Source organism: Rhinichthys klamathensis, unplaced genomic scaffold (assembly GCF_029890125.1).
Source record: "Rhinichthys klamathensis goyatoka isolate OS25496 unplaced genomic scaffold, OSU_Roscu_1.1 h1tg000056l_1, whole genome shotgun sequence".
In the NCBI taxonomy this organism is placed as follows: domain Eukaryota; kingdom Metazoa; phylum Chordata; class Actinopteri; order Cypriniformes; family Leuciscidae; genus Rhinichthys; species Rhinichthys klamathensis.
This window is the reverse complement of record NW_026606601.1, coordinates 895091-913191: the sequence shown is the minus strand read 5'-3', so window position 1 is coordinate 913191 and position 18101 is coordinate 895091. Positions and strand designations below refer to the sequence as shown.

The window sequence follows — 18101 nt, the reverse complement described above, 5'->3', positions numbered from 1 at the left end:
TTATTTACTTCTACTACTACTACGACTACTACTACTACTACTACTACTACTACTACTAATAATAATAATAACAACAACATTAACACTAATAATACTACTAATTATTATTATGTAAATAAATAAATAAAAATAAATGAATACATAATAAAAAAACACAGTAAAAAGCAAAATACAAAAGTAAATACATACATATAATAAATAAATAAACAAAAAGAATGAAATAGAATAATAAAAAAAATACATAAATGTATAATAATGTATACATTTATAATACATTTATAAATACATTTAAAATAAATAAATGATTAATAAATAAAACTATAAATCGCTCCATCCATTAATCTATTATTATTATTATTAGTAGTAGTAGTAGTAGTAGTAGTAGTAGTAGGTAAATAAATGAATAATACAACAATAAAATACAACAGTAAAAAACAAAATACAAAAAGGAAACAATACACAAATGTATTATAATAAATAAATAAAATAAATAAACAAAAAAACAAACAAACAAACAAACAAATTATATAAAATTAAAACAGTACAAAATACATACATTTATAATAAATTAATACATTTTTTAATGTATAGTAAATAAATAATACATTTATAATAAATACATTATACTAAACCAAATAAATCTATAATAATAAATGCATGAATACATTTAAATAAATACATTATTGTTATTATTGTTGTTGTTAAGCAAATAAATGAATAACAAAATAAAACAGTAAAAAAATAAATGTATAATTAATAAATATATAATTTATATAATTATAATAATTTGTAATTAATAAATGGAGTGTTTTGTGCTGGTTCTTACTATGAGTGGCTCTCGGTTTATGTCGTGAAGGTCCAGAGAAAGGATGTAGTCTTTGCTGCCCACATACATGCGGTCGTGATCCTCATCCATGCGCAAGATGCGATAGTCTGAGGTGTTCAACAGGAAAGAGAAGTAATGGGCTGTACCTGTAGACCTCATATCTGCAGAGAGAGAGAGAGACAGAGAAAATTCAGTCAAAATCAGACAAGACATTTATTGCTGTGATATTGTTTTAGAAAGATTTACACAGAAGTAAAGAGAGAAAGTGTTTCCACTCCCAGTTTCATGCCATTTCCATAATTGCTTGAATACATCTCATAAAACCATGGTAACTTGACAATAACAATTCGGCCACAATTCACAAATGAAGAATACTCCATCTATTTCATCTAATAAGATAATACAGGGTTTGTTATTGCAGACACAAAACATGGCAATCTGTTTATGTCTTCACATTTTTCCAATCTAGTCCTTACAGAGACACGTAGGAACATTTGAGGTCTGGAAGATGCCCCTTGTTTCAAAAGAAAATGGAAGTTATCAAAAAAATAAACAAATGATTTGTTTGTGCTAAGCCCTGACTTTATTTTATGGAGGTAAAGAATAAAAAAACATAACAAATATAAAATTTTTGGAATATTAAACTCTATTGAGAGCGTAAAGCATTACTCAACGTATAGTTAACAGACAGCAGTTAACCTGTTGTTACCATCTTTGTGCACGCAGTTTTACAGAGTACAAGGAAAACGCCCATATACACACACATTCACACGCACACACACACCTCTTCTGTGTTTTTACCACTCAACAAGTCCCAGGAATCACCCTGCAGAGATAAGGATTAAAAATAAATTCTAATCTTAGTAATTTATCAAAACAAATGCAATGTAAAATTACCAGTTTATCTACCTGACAGGCCCTGAATTCACTACTAGCATAATACACTGATTAATCACATTACCATTGCTCTATTTGTATAGTTTGATTTAATAAATCCTTGAGCGAGGGTTGTGTTTTGAGGTCAGGGATTTGATTGACAGCTGTCCGAATGGTGTGTGAGAGCCTCCGTCTGTGAGATTATTTGTGTTTGAGCTCAAGCCGGAACAATCTATCCACCATGTAGACTGCGTGAAGATAGACATGAACAGACAGACAGAAAGAAAGAGACAGAAAAAGCAAGAAAAGAGACAAGCGTAAAAGATAGAAAGGTGTGAAAGAAAGAAATTTAGAAAAGAAAAAGAATGAGAAAGAAATAAGGGGAAAATAAAAGTGAAAGAACAAGCAAGCAAAATAGAGAGAGAAAAAAACAATAAAATAAAGTAGCGAAAGAGAATGAAAGAAAGAAAGAATGAGCAAAAGAAAGAAAGAGAGAGCGAAAGAAAGAAAAAGAACGGGCGAAAGAAAGAAAAGTGAACAAAAGAAAGAACCAGCAAAAGAAAGAACCAGCAAAAGAAAAGAGCCAGCAAAAGAAAAGAGCGAACGAAAGAAAGAGTGATAGAAAGAACGAAAGAAAGAATGAGCGAAAGAACTAAAGAAAGAAAGGGTGGGTGAGTGAGCGAGTGAAAGAAAGAATGAGCGAAAGAAAGAATGAGCGAAAGAAAGGGCGAGCAAGTGAAAGAAATTATAAGAAATCAAGAGCAAAAAAGGTAAACAGGCCCGACCACTTGCCAATACAAAAATAGAGCAAAAGAAAGAGTGTGAAAGAAAGAGTAAAAGAGAGAGCGAAAGAAAGAGAAGTAGGTTCAATATAGTAGTTCCAGCTCCTCTCGGCATGTCTGTCAGCGTCTCCTAAACGTCTGTTTGAATGACCATCTTTCACTGAAGACACAGATAAAGCTTTCACACAGTCCATGAGCAATTATCCATGAGCAATTATCCATGAGCTCCATCATTACACACTACATGCCAAAGTTGGCACCAAGATGCTGGGATGTTCTGAGTGGTTGTTAGGGTGTTGCTAAGTGGTTGCTTAGTAGAGTATTAGCACACTTCTCAATAAACCACACAACTTGAGTTATCATTCATGTTCGTCGCACAAAGAGCGTCATTAACGGTTAATACCTAAGGGGTCTGTTCAAATCTTTGCCTTAGCAAGCAGCTCTAATAAGACCGTACAGCCAATCTGTCCGCCACATAACCTAAATATAACACTTCCACAGGATATTCTCCACGTGTATTCAATGATTTTTGCTGAGCCGTGCAGCGAATCCAGTTCCTGAAGCCCTCAAAGAAAACACTAGTGTTTAAAGTCTGGAATGTTCTACTGGGAGGGGAAAATGTAAGTTTACTATTGTTGGAATTCAAGTATGCACTGTCTCTGAATGCACAAAGCTAGCTTCAGCTCCAAGGCTTGGCATATGGTCGAAACCAGAGTAAATACGGAGCGGAGGCTGTGCATGCCAAAAACTAAATGCTACTCTTATCTCCTTTTCTTGTTCTCTCCCTTGATTTTCAACTCCCTCCTCTTTCTCGTTTTGTCCTTTTCTCTCTTGCAAGACAGAGGGACACCTGTGGAAACAAGACCAACTGGCTAAAGATCCTTGTACTCCAATACCAACAGCTCCATGTCTATCTGGGATCTATCCGGACACATGAGCCGACAGCTTCCTTCAGACAATTTCAGGCTAGTGTCTACCTAGAAGGCAATACAAGCTACTACCTACTATGGTGTCTGATTTGGATTAAGCTAAAGACAGGTCAGAGAGACTAATAAAACAGTAGAGGTGCTGAAATATTGCAAGAACAACCACAAATTTGATCTACAAGGCCAACGTCTACCACAACCACAACATTCTTTGATAGATCCTCTTTCAACCTTTAGGTACAAGACCTGTGAAAATCCAGTCAAGTGGATCCAGATAAAGCCTGGAGGAACACCATTGCCCGGTGCAGTCTTAGTGGCTAACTACTGGGGGGTCTGTTTTACACACACACACACACACACTGGGGACTTTGTCTTGAGAAAGGCCCCTCTCTATGCTTCGCCTCCGTAGCATGAAATGGCCTGTTGGAGGGGAACTAGAACTTGGTCCTGCTAACGAGCAAGTAACCGGACCCGTACTTGCACTTTTTAGCCTTTTTTTTTAAACCCCACTCTCACGGATACATGCCCACCCTGTTTCTTTGCATGAGCAGTGTAGCAGGAAGAGGCAGAGGGATATTCGTTCCGAAATACGTCTGCCATGTTCTCCTCCCTCTCTACTTTTACATTCTCACAGAGTTTCACCAATCAACTGAAAACCTTTTTGCTTCCTTCACGCCGTGTGCACTGTTAAACCCCAGGGAAGGTAATGTAACCTGGTGTGGGTATGTGAGATCAGCTCTAATCCATGCTTGCTATATTACATGATGGTACCAAGATCTCTAGCACTGACCTCTTTCTTCCTGACTGGCTTTTCCATTTGCTGGCCAAGACAATCACAGCCATGCATGGCCACATCTAAGACCGAACAATGAGTCAACTCTGCTCCAAAGCCCACAAAGGTACATGTTCCCATAGCATTACAATCAAAAGCTGCCAGCTAAAGTCACTTCCCATAAGACGTGCTGTTACTCAGTTGCATTTAACTCTAGTATGGTTCAGTCCACGGACCCTCGAAATTCCACAATGGTCACTTTTGAATACATGGCAGCAAAGAAGACTGCCCAACTACAGAACATCTGGCTTAGTTGCTTAAAAAAAGTGTGCTTGACATTGGCGGTACAATTAAGAAGTGAAAAACTATATAATATTGTTCTAACAATGGCAAAACTACTTTTCCAAAATGTTTTCCACTTCTGAGAGACATCCACAGTTCATATTCAGATATTTTTTTTGCTGTATTACAAAGACAAAACAGCTGGTGAATAACATGAGCACATAAGTTACTCTTTTTTCCCCATCTATTGGTCAGCTGTTCACGCTGTGCAGCCAAGTATGCTTGATTTTGGCAGTGGGAGCAGATATTACGAAAGGTCTCGTCCCTTTTGTTGACGCCACCGTAGGACATTTCTAGCTTGGGGAACACTTATCTCTAAACACAAACTTTACACAAAACGTCTTCATGTATTATTCCTAATACTTTTTTTCGTAGGAGTATTTGTGAATTCTTTCGTCCTACATAAACTAATATTGTGTGGTTTAAATGTGGTTACACATACTCAAACATCATTAACTCAAGAATTATATATATATATATATATATATATATATATATCAGGGTTTCCGTTGTCCGGTAATTACCGGACATTGGCCGGGAAAAAAAAGAAATGTCCGACAAAATTAAATCTCTCCGGTCAAATTGTCCGATTAAAATTGCGTAATAATCTCGCCCCCCTAACACAATATGAATTTGAGAATAAGCCTAAAATGTATAAAGCAAAAATACACCGACCTTTGGCTATGTAATAAAGGAACAGGCTCTATACCGTTTGAAAGTTATTAAACAACATCGCATGCTGCATTTCAAATAAAGCGCACGCCTAGAACGGCTGTAATATAGACCTAAACAACGAACGATTGAGTGAGACGTTTCAAATATGGCCAGGACCAGGCAGGCTAGCCTTAAAAGAACACTCCACCGTTTTTTATTTTTTTAAATTGGGGTTATTCACGGTCTCCCCTACATTTAGATAGGTTGGCAAATGCATTTTTGGAAGCACAGGCGAAGCACTGCTACTTGGGCGCAGAGATATCACGCAACACCTGAAATAAAGCTTGCCACAAATAACCGGCGGAAGTAATGATTATGCATGAAACATTTGAATTATTGATAAAGTTGATAAATTGATAAAGTTGACGATGCAGACTCGCCATCTTCGCAGTAGTGAACGCGCCTATAGAGAGAAGTGTGCACGCGCCGACGCCTCCGTGCATATTGTCCACTATATTTGCTTCTTATTTATTAATCCAGGCAAATTTGTTGATGAAACATTGATTAAAATTAATACACAATTTATACAAAATGAAATTTTCAAGCAAAAATAATATTCGAAGATCGCTGGGTTGATTATTATTAGAAAATCGCACCCCTCCACCACATGCACGCACACATGCATTAGACTACACACCAGAGCATGTGAGCAAAGCGGAGGGGTTTGAAGCTTATTATAAGTTAAAAAACTTAAACATACGTTTCATATTTATAAATAATATAATGTTATTATTTTTTTATTTCATCCATGTTGATTATATGAAAAGGGAACCGCATGCGATGAGTAAGATAGGATCATAAGATGACCAATAGGCCTATATATCGGAAAACATTTGGAATTGGTCAGACATGATTTTGACCACTAATTTAGTTTTGTTTTGTAGAAAGCCTTTCTTTAAAGTTTATTTCGTTTTGTATAAATTGTATCTTCATTTTAATTAATGTTTCATCAACAAATTTGCCTGGATTAAAAAATATGAAGCAAATATAGTGGACAATATAATCAGGACACGGAGGCGCTGGCGCGTGCACACTTCATATGAAGTGTGCATTTCTCTCTCTAGGCGCGTTCACTACTGCGAAGATGGCGAGTCTGCATCGTCAACTTTATCAATTTATCAACAATTTAAATGTTTCATGCATAATCATTACTTTCGCCGGTTCTTTATGGCAAGCTTTATTTCAGGTGTTGCATGATATCTCTGCGCCCAAGTAGCAGTGCTTCGCCTGTGTAGAGTCTCCGCTACGGTGATAGATTGAAACGCGCGTCCGAGTGAAGATTGCGCAACTCGCGCAGCGCGTCGTCCATGCAATTGATAGCAGCGGACACGAGCGCTCAGCTTGATTTAAAAAACAACTGATTTTAGCGCTGGATCTCTTATTTAATAGCGAACTAAATGAATGATCTGCTAGTTAACTGGAGATGTTTTATTTATTTGTATCAGGTACATCCGTGCCTCAATGTTTCAAAAAGTGAATGTGTGTGAAACCACAGTGAAAAACAATTGGTGTTAATTGACGCCAATCGGACGTTCATGTTTTTTTCCGTCTATTTGAAAGTTAGGCTAATAATAACATGTTGCATGCTATACGGCCATTCTATTATGTCATTTTTTAAGTTACATAGCCTGCCTCCAGTTTTCCTCAACTCGACTAATTAATAGGCGATATTTGACCGGCACATCATCAAAATGTCCGTTAAACAAAACCTCTGCCGGTCACTTTGACTGGCACCATTTTTTTCACACAAATGGTCATGGGTTTAGACTGAGGCACAAATGGCACTAATAATAAAAATAATAATAATTATTATTAATAATAAAAAAGGGAAAAAAGGTCAGAAAAAATTAAAAGCGAATCAAACAAAAATATGGAATATCTAAATGACTTCAAATAATAATAATAGTAATAATAATAATAATAATGGGCAAAAAGGCCAGAAAAATATAAAACAATTGTGAAAAAAATATGGAATATCTAAAACACTTAAAAACTTAAAAAACTAGAGGGGGAAACACACGAAGACGTCAGTCGAGACATCAAAGAGGTTACATTTTGATCTGATTTTGACTTTGCTTAATTTTATTCATGTTAAAAAAAAAAAATTTGAGAGCGGAAACATTGTTCTACAATAACAATCATTCAACAACATCACTACTTGTGAGTCCAGGTCGCTAGCAGCGCGGTTATCTTTATACCGCCTGAAATTACAGTCCATCCTGCGGCAGATTTCTCCAGTTTCAAATTTTGTTAAATGAAAGAGCCTCAGCCAAGGGCTGCGGAGCGAGTTCCTGCACGAAACTCAGTCTGGCCCAGAAGAGAGGAGAGCTGCTTGGAAGAGGAAGAGAGAGATGAGGGTGGTTTGGGATTAGCGTGACATCATGTATGCAGGCGGTCCGCGGACAAAGCCAGAACCCACATCATCACTCTTCGCAGCGTATGCCGTATCACTGTGTGCTGGCTCACTCGCTCACACGCACACACAAGCAGAAGTGACATACTGTACACTCATAGAGTGACAGTTTAAGAGGAACAGGTGACTCACATAAAGCACAGGTTCCACCTAGTTACACACACACACTTTTTAAATAATATCCTTGCTTTGTCAAAAATGTCACTTTGCGAGGAAATTTATGATGCGAAGTTTTGCTAAACCCTGACAACAGCCAAACATCTGCTATATGTATATACTGTATGTCTACTTGAAATCTGTGAGTCTGATTGGTAAATTATAACTATAAAAGAAGGGAGATTGGGGCCTAAAGGGGACATTTGAGGAAAAAGGGATGTGAGGGTGAGCAGTGCCCAGAAAATGCATTTAAACTATTTTTGGATCATGACAGTATTATTTTTTTCTTTCATTTATACATTTAGCAGATAATTTTTTTTATTTAAAGCGACTTACAAAAGAGCAACAAAAGCATTTGTCATTGCCAACGATATTCGTAATATACAACGTCAAGATAATTGGACAACTAGATTAGGACGCAAACTAGAGAAGAGCAAAAATGCATTTAAAAAAAAAATGTATATGAATTTTAATTACTTTAGTTGCCTACCCCACACATTCAAAATGCCAAGAACTCTAATCTTTAATTAGATAAGATAATTTAAGAGTATAATGGCATAATTAGGCAAAAAAGACAAACATTTGCCGTATCTGTGATGTTGCTAATACTCAGGCTTGCTATCTTTAAGTCCTTTAAAGTGTGACTGTATTGTCATGTGACCCTCCTCAATGCCCATCCATGTAGAACAGCTTGCCTTGTGTCTATACGTGTGGTAAAGTGGGCAAACTAACACACACACACACACAGATGGAAGCAGTCCAACCCACTGCATGCCGCAGTGCTCTTGTGTTATTGTTCTGACAACTCACACATGCTGATTTCCTGTAAGACTCTGATAAGAGCTCAGAGAGAGAGAGAGAGAGAGAGAGAGAGAGAGGGAGAGCTGTCTTTATCCCTAATATGTTCCAGCCGGATGTTGCACCTGATTCATATCTAAAGTTCTGGAAGCCTGGTTGTATATGAGGTAAGTGGAGTCTTTATCTGCTCACAGTACAGTTACATTACTCCTGAAGCTTTGACTCATGCTGTTAAAAGTCTTGCCTTAAGAGCAACATCTTTTTGTGTCATAAATTAATACATACTTGTTCCTCAGCCTCTCTCTCTGACACATACACACACACACTTACACAGTTTTTGTTGGCCTCCAGGATCAAAAGATGATCCAACGGAGAAGGAATGCTTCTATAACTACTGAAAAGCAGGTCTGGTGTACTCTTGCTGTTTAGTTTGGACCTGTTTTAATCACAGCTGAGAACCACAGAAAGACCATTATAGAATACAATGAGCGTGGAGAGGAATAGACGTCCGTCCCTGATGTGATACACACACACAATATGTATACACATATTTATAAATGGACATTTATTTATCCGACACAAAAATAAATATAAAAAAGGATAAGGATTAGATAAGGATAGAATAAGTAATTCCTCATTTGATGGTTTGGAAAGAACGAAGGACGGACGGTATGAAGCAATGCACGAAGGACAGACAGATTGAACAAATGACAGATGGAATGAAAGAGAGGATGGACGGGAATGAACGAACAAACGAATAAAGATCTTAGGATAAATCACTTGTAAAATACTTCATTGGCTGGTTTGGATTAAAGACTAAATTAGTACATTTAATTAAGCAAATGTAAAACAGACTGTGAAGTGGGGACAGATCTTTCTGTTGTAAATATTAGCGCATGTCATTGTCTACACAGTGCAGTGCATCAAACTATTTTATCATGATGTCCTTTTTAAACCCTGTCTGGTTTCTGGGGTAGTAAATAAAAACACATTTTACTGTATGTCCTGCAGGGACATTTATTTTGCATTATTATTTAGAGTTCATGGCCTAATGTTTTGGCCTCCATCATCTGTGACCATCCAAAATCATGCTTGGCCTCCATCATCTGTCTGACCTTATAAATCTGCATAATTTAGGTGGTGTACAATTCTTTTGCACTTTAAAATGCACATATGTTTTGAGGTGTTTTCAGGTACACTCCATTTCTTCGCTGGTGATTTCATCAGTAATGAGCAAGTCTAATAAACTACATCTGCAGATGTCTTTCTACCCACAGACTAAACTATGCGCCGCTGTGTGTCACATCAGTTCTGTTTCAGGATCATTTAAAATGTTTGTGCCCAATATCATGCATCACCACCTCCAACCCAAACTCTCAAACTCACTATTCTCAAAGATATAATTAGCACCCAGTGATTGAGGGCGTCTGTGTGTACAAGACTGTGCAACAAACAATATAATGGCATCCATTTGTCTTAAAGAAAAAAATATACAGGCTTTTAAACATTTTAAAGGGATCAGAACCATACTCTTCGCAAGTACGCCAATGTGAATGCTAGATCATTGCGTAAAATACCCATGGTTAAAGTAACTTATACGATAACATTAAAAATGATCATATATCTGCCAATACGACGATTGGTGGACGATAAATTGTTCAAATAGCAGTTCAAATGTTTTATGTTTATATAGTTTATAATATTTATTATGTTCATAAATCGACTAAGGTGAACATATTTAGACCGTTTTGTGAACCACGTTTTGTTCTTTCAAGAAAAAGAAATGAAAGTCCAGCACAAACGATACTCCCGCTCATCAACGGCTTGCTAGGTGACAAGAGCAATCCTCTGCTGGCTAGACCGTCCCATTTAACAAAGCTTGGTCTGACCTTAGCGGACTTCAAAGGTGTGGCCTTTGAAGTGCGCATCCTTTGAATTGGGACACAGCTTATGTCAATGGCTACTAGCACCCCTTGTGGCAACAGCGAGAGTAAAATGCATAATGCAACAAAAAATACACATGAAATTGAGCTTGCATAACTAGAAGCATAACCATAAAAATCCAAATTTCAACCACTTCCTCTTCCTGTTTGATACTAAAGACGAAATAAATGACAGGTGAAATCAATGAAAGCATCACTGGTGTTTAAATCTGCTCATCTGATGGAAAATCCATTTCCTATACAGGAAAAGCTTGAATGTCAACAAACCGCAGATAGTTTTCTCTCTCAGCGCAAGGTATCTGTTAAGAAGGCTTGAATTGTGAAGGAGAGAGACAGCTTGCTTTGAATTAGACACATCTGTGAAAACACAGCTCTCTATCACCACAGACATGTTTTATTAACAAGCGCTCTCTCAACAGCGATCAATCTCGGACGTCTGCCTCTCACACGAGTTGCCCTCTTGTGCCCTGACCCCAGGAGGGTGGGCGGCCTCGGATGTCCAGGGATCAGGTGCATGTTGGAAAGAGACACCTTTATGATTGACAAAATATTGCAAAAATAAATCAGCGGATATTTGAAATATTAGATTGTCCGAGAAGGGTGAACCAGAAAGAAACTGAACAGCTGTTTCTTTCCGTACTCTACTTTCTTTCCCAATCTCAGAGAAACACTCATTCCCACCAATGTAAATACATCAGACCCGGAGCGCCAGGGCTCAGAAGTCGTGAGGCAGCAGCCAAGACTGCTTGAGCTGGAGATTAATCCAGGATTAGCCCCGGGGTCAGGGTCACTGGCCCCGACCTGAGCGGAATCAGGAAGCAGGGATTGCACAAACAAAGTGGCATTACTGCAAAGAATCCCAATTAGGTTTCCAAGCAAAAGTGAAATAGAAAAAGGGAAAGTACACTACAGTCTACAAGTTTGGGGTCAGTAAGGTTTAAAAACAAAACAAAAAGGAAATTAATACTTTTATTCAGCAAGGGCGCATTCAATTGATCAAAAATGACAGTAAAAGACATTTAAACTTTCTATTCATCAAAGAATTCTGAAAGAAATGTATCACACGTGTATTACTGTTTTAACTGTATTTTTAATGAAATAAATGCAGCCTAGGTGAGTATAAAAGCCGACCCCACAATTTTGAACGGTAATGTATATTCAAAAGAGCAAAGACGTGCTCAGAAGGATTTTACAGAATACACATTATTTCAAACTCAGCAGCTGTTTTGAATTGGTGTCTAATAGTTAAGTAAATAATATTCCTAACTGATGACAATTTGAGGTCCAGGCTGCAAATGAACTTACTTTGAAACGATTCATATTAGTTTGATTGAACTTTTTTTGGTCTTCTGAGACTATAGGCCACCCTTACTTTGTTTCCAAACTGCCAAAAGCCATACACACTTTCATAGAATCAGTATGAAGATGTTTGACTTGGCCTGGATCCGAAGGAAGTTTAAATTCAGCAAAAATGTTCCACTTCACTGACCCTTGTTTTTATTAAAGAATGGAGTTTTGAAGACCACGCTGAAAGGGTTGAGCCTCAATAAGCTCTCAAAACAAAAACGTGAGGAAAGGGTTTGATTTCATTTGATATATGTTTTCCATTCAGGTGTCCAAAGTGGTATACTAATATAGTTTTGATTGTGACATGAGAGTCGAGGAAAGATTTGCACTTACTGTATGAGAAAGACAGATGTCTGCACCATAGTCCCTTACTAAAAAAGGTTACCAAAAAGGACGCCACAGGCAGAATTGCTACATCATCTTTACAATGAAACAATGCCCTCCTTATATAAACACAAGCACCTAAAAAAGCCTCAGGAAAGGGGAACGGAGGAGAAACGCTTCGTCAGCGACAGAAAGATTTTCAAAGCGCTGAATGCCTGAGACTAGCAGGTTTTCTGCGAGAGTTCCTGTCAGTATCCTGTGACATGTCGACGGCTAATTTACGATCACGGACATCTAGGAAGGTGATCTCTGGTGGCCCCTGGAGGTGATGGGAAATGTCCTACGTACACCCTGGTGGAAGCCTCCGACTGCTGGGCTATCACAACAGAAGCTGAGGGGTCAAGGCACGGCAGAGGTGCCCGTGGAATTGTTCCCCCGTTTCCTCTGAGGCAGACGGAAAGGAATGCTAAAAGTGACAGAAGCCATTGTGTAGAAGTTCTATCCTTCGGCTACTCTCCCGCTGATGCATGTGTTTACCGCCCGCTGCTGGGTCTCTATAGCGCTGCCTTGGTGCTTGTCACTACAACCTATGGGACCTGAAGAGATGACTGTTGCTTTTGTAAAATGGAAAAGTTTATATATAGAATGACTCTTTTCACACCATTCATCCTATAAGACCTATAAGAGCCAATGCATGAGAGAAAGCCAACATTGGTGTTACATTTGGCAGATGCTTTGGATGCGATCAGGGCTGCATATGTTCCGTTTCCCAGGCCAGACAGGAAGGAAGCAGGATTAGGATTGAGTCAACATGTTCATCTATTTCGCCCTGTCGCTCTTCCTCTCCATTTACGCAAGCGCTCATCTGAGAATGAGGCGATTAGCTGTGGACAAACAGAAATGAGGTTTGGTGCGCCACACTTTCTCCCGGCACCCCACACACACACGCCCTGCCATGGGAATAAAATGTCAGATGGTTAACCCTTTCAGGACAGGTTCTGTCACCACGGGTAGGAACTCATTCTGAGGGAGAGCTGGACGGACAGGTTTCACGAGCCTACGGGGTCCCTGCTGATAAGCTTTGCAAAATGACAGGCTCAAATACTTTAATAACCGCCCACATTGACTGTGAGAAAGATGCAAGATCTGTCTAATGAGGGAAGAAAAACAGTAAAACCCCTTTTAAAGGTACCTTTTCCAAATTACACTTTTTCAAGAAGTAGTTTTTCAAGAAGAAAAAAAAGTCAGTTTGTTTAGAACATAAAAGGAAAACACAAAGTTTATTTCCATACAATGAAAATAAATGGATGTTGTCAACCTAAAAAAAGCCTTTTGACGAGAACTTCTTGCCTGTCTTCACTTGACTGTCCTATAAAATAAAGAATGTATTAGTAAAAAGAATGAATAAAAATAAGGTCTTAATAAAGCCAAAGGTCTTAAAGGGGTCATATAATGCCATTTTTGTACAAGCTAATATGATTCTTTAGGGTCTAAATTAAAAGTTTGTAATATACTTTAATTAAAAATTCTCATTAGTATTGTAAGAAAACACTTATTTTACCTGGTCAAAAACAGCTCTGTTTTCAGCACGCCGTTTCAGTGCATATGACTTTAAATGATAATGAGCTTTGCTCACCCCGCCTCTCTGTTCTGCGCATACACCGTTTGTAACACAATAACACAATAACCATAACGCGTTGTTCATTATAAACGTGGGATTATGAATTATATTGAGAAACGTTGTACATAGAAAACATGCTGTAATGTACCCTGAGTGTAAACCGAGTGTAAACCATCGTGAAGCGTGCAGCTGGCGATTTGCAAAGATTAATATAAATATTAATATAAAGATTAATAAAACGTTACACTCACTTTAGTTCTTCTGAAGGTTCAGCAGGAAGACGAATAGGTTCCGATCCTTTATTCAGGTGCAGCTTCTCAGCAAAACCAGCTTTACACTGATCCTCGTTTATAAAGCAGTCCACTGAGAAATGATTCGGCAAACATGAGAGCATTGACGTTGCTCGTGGGGAATATTCCCTTCGAAAACAAACTCAGTCACTGCGTCTTCAGCGGTTCGGATTTAGGAACATTAAAATGACTGCTGTGTTCGTTATTGCACCCAAGAACAGAACACCACAATCGCTTAGACGCCATTCTGCTCATAGACAGTGCTCCGGCACATCAACAATGACCGCGCCGATCCGCGCAGACTATGATTGACAGGACGAGCGAGGGCGGGTCTGTGTTGAATCACTGCTGTCAATCAACAATCGCGGGAGGGGCGTCCGTTTTATTGACGTCACAAAAACGAACGGCTCAATTTGAGGCAGGGGAAAACATATAAGGAGATTAAAACAAAAACACTGGATGGATTTTTATCATTATATGATGGTTGTGCACAGGCACTGCCAACACACATTTCAGTACAATCAACTTGTAAAAGTGCATGTACCATTATATGACCCCTTTAAAAAAAATACATAAACTACAATTAAATTAAACTAAAACATGAATTGAAGTACATCAAAAATATAAATAAAAATATAAATTAATTTAAAAATTAATTTCAGTAAGTAAATAGGCCTAAATAAATAAATAGGAATGACATAAGGATGAGTAAATTATGATTTTTGACAACTATGAACATGCCAATTCAGTTAATATTCAAAGAGAATTTAGCTATAAGAAAGCAAACATGGCAATAGTTAATTTATCCATTTGGGAAATCAACAGGAGTGACTGTGTGTTACTTGGTAACATGCAATGAGATAGATCTGCTTGGGAAAGATCTGTTATCCTGAATACGCTGCAAGTGCATATTACCACATAGATTCCTTTTTTAAACCTGGTAAATTTAGTACCTTCACTTTCACATGTCTTTAGGAGTCATTATAACACCTAATTCTAATGCACTTATAGCTAATTCCCTTATACATTATCTAACGTTGACTAATTCTGACATCAGGATACAAGCCAGTATGTCCTCATTGGTAAGAGGAAGGACTTGACAGACTGAAAGGAAGGAAGCAGGGCAAGATAAAGCAGATAGTAAGAAGAGGAGGCCGAGATCTAGGGTTAAAAGGTTTCACTGAGCCGATTTAGTGACTCCCTGTTTGCTGGTAATCGGCAGAGAGAGAGATTACCAACAACATGACCGTGAAAGAACAATTCCAAGAAAAAACCATTCCAAAACCCATTCCAGAACTGAGTGCAAACAGAAAGGTGCATGAAAATTACAAAGGGTTCAAGAAATAAAGTGGTTCAAGTGGTTGTCACTCTCACTCATGGAGAGAAGACGGCTGAACCCCTTCAAACTCCAAAACCAAATTTTAATCAGCGAGTCAGTATTAACCACTCTTTTTGAAGGGGAGCAGAGCCTGAAAGAAACGACGAAAAGAGAACCATTTCAATTACAGGTATGGAAAAATTCAGCCAGCTATGAATAGTTTACAGTACTGGAGGCGAATGAGGTAACCATGCAATCAGACCTGGCATGGAAGGTTACTGTCAGATGATTTACAACCCAAACCTTGCCAACTTCAAGACACAATGTTGAACAAATACTTCTGCGTATAAGGAATGATGTGTTGCTGTAGGGTCCACCATCACGAAGACCTGTGAAATGAGCTTGCTGGCTCATTTTGGTTAGTAGGAAAGAGAGTGCATGACATCTTGAAACGATCTTCTGGTTACCATCAGTTCAAAATTTACACTAAAGGGTGTAATGAATAATGAACAATAAAACGTTTATAAACTTAAAAAATATCTTCTTTTTTTTTAAAAAGCCATTGAGTGAAAATCAGTTAGCAGCTGTACAGCGAGTGTGGATTCATTCACAAGAACATAAAGACTCATTTGTCTTTAAATAACAGCTCAATTGCAATAGCAGAAAGTCATTATAGAGAGCTACAATTCACTTTCCTGTTGTTTTGAATCCAGCTGGGTGGTTGAAGGTTCCTAAAAGCTGGTTTGATCAATGATGTGTAAAAAACAAGTTCATGACATTTTTTGATTTATCGATGCAATTCCCCAGAGCCTAAACTGGGCTCTGATGAACTCGCTTTACGTTCTCACCCAGAAACTTAGAATTGATATTGATTTACCATGTTGCTACACCATCAGGAAGACTATGTTTTAGTTTTTATATGAAATGATCAATATCAGACCTTTAGCTTGCATACAAGTCCACCAGTCCATTAGGTAACATTGACAATGCAGCACATTTTCTCAGCTAAAAAAAAAACACCAGCATGAATTTCCATGCTGGTTTATGCTGGTCTAGCTGGTGGAACATTGCCAAAAATGCCAGTTAACCACCACAGTCTTTCTGGTTAATCTGGATGACCAAGGTTAATGCTGTGGGAACAAATGCTTTCCTAAAAAACGCCTAACAGACAGTGTCTTTGAATAAATCCCTTCAATGGCACACTCCGTGTGAGTCTCTCACTGTGTTTTAGATATAGAAAGCATCCCGTTTAGCTTCCAGCCGGAGCAGGGTCGTAGGGTTATCATAGCACTGCGTTCAGACGTCCAGTAGACAGGGAGGGTCACAGGCTGTCCAACCTCATCCAATGATGGTACGCCCAACACTTCAACAGCATCCTCTTGTCTGCTGCAGATAAACAGTCTCCATCTTTAACTTCAGCTCTAGATAACACCACATCAGCCAGAATGCTGCAAGTGCCAAACAAAACCAGAGATAAATGAGAGGATTTCTATGAGACTATGATGTTAAAATTGTATTATGATGCCCTTGGTGGCCTGCTCAACCGGACCAAATTGATCTCTGACACAGTTTGCAGTCGGCATAATGGACTCTCACATAAGCTGACTGATGCGAAAGAGATTTGGCTAGATTTGGCAGTTGCTATTGATTTTCTAAAGAGAAATGCAAAACAATGAGCAATACTCTTGATTTTCTCACTCCATTAAACATGAGTGAATTGCTGTTGTCCATTGAATATATTTTTGTTGCTTTTAAAATAAAAATGCTCACTTTAAGTATATTGAGATTTTGAAAAATGAGCTTAGAATCAGAAAGATGGAAACAAATGCATAAAACACACAATTTCATTTCTGAGGCAGTGTTTCTGTAATCATATGAGAGCAATATAATCCTCTTTATCCTTCAACTAAAACCCAAAGACCTGTTGCTCGGACTAAAAATCATTCCACCATAAAACCTGATCTCTGCATGCACACCTTTCACAAAATGTATTATATATATATATTTTTTAATATCTTCTAAATATCTGTGTTTTTACTGGAAAGTTTGGATGTTCCAAATCCACTAGAAATCCTACTACGCATTTTTTTAAATTAAGTTTAACCACGATTGCGGCAGGGCATGTGGATGAACTTTACAAAACATGTCCAGGTCATAACCACACACACAAAAAAAGGGATTATATTCTGCATAAATAAAATTAAGCACATTTAGGGCATTGGTTTTTTGTAATTAAATTCACATTACCATTACTCTGAATGAGAATTAACACTCATACTTACAGTTTTAGAAGATTAAAAAAAAAAATAAAAAATTCAGTACAATAAATACTACCATCATGTCTAAATACCTTCTAATTTCAGTAATAGGAATGAGATTTTTTTTGCATTTACAGTAATCAGAATTGGGCTTACGATTGGGATCAATGATAAATGGGAGAAATGTAGTTTAATAATTTATACGCCTTTAGATTTAGGAGGTGAAATATTTCCCAGACATGTTGTTGACCGGTTCACTCATGCACATGCCATATAAGACAAAATGTTGTTCTGCACTCCTAGATTCCTGTATCTTACCCCATATACTGTTTTACACTACAGTGAGATTTGTATACCCAACAAACCCAATTCCTCCCACAGAAGTGCACTTATAG

The 18101-nt window shown here is 37.8% G+C and overlaps 1 protein-coding gene across 3 annotated transcripts in view; it reads right to left on the bottom strand.

The window, feature by feature from the left end:
- sema3fb (sema domain, immunoglobulin domain (Ig), short basic domain, secreted, (semaphorin) 3Fb) overlaps window positions 1–18101 on the bottom strand; it is a 149038-nt gene that overhangs the window by 23924 nt on the left and 107013 nt on the right. For all 3 annotated transcript variants that reach the window (XM_056248593.1, XM_056248592.1, XM_056248594.1), the window contains exon 3: window positions 827–987. In XM_056248593.1, the coding sequence (XP_056104568.1) occupies window positions 827–987 (161 nt within the window). The remainder of the gene's footprint in view (window positions 1–826; window positions 988–18101) is intronic.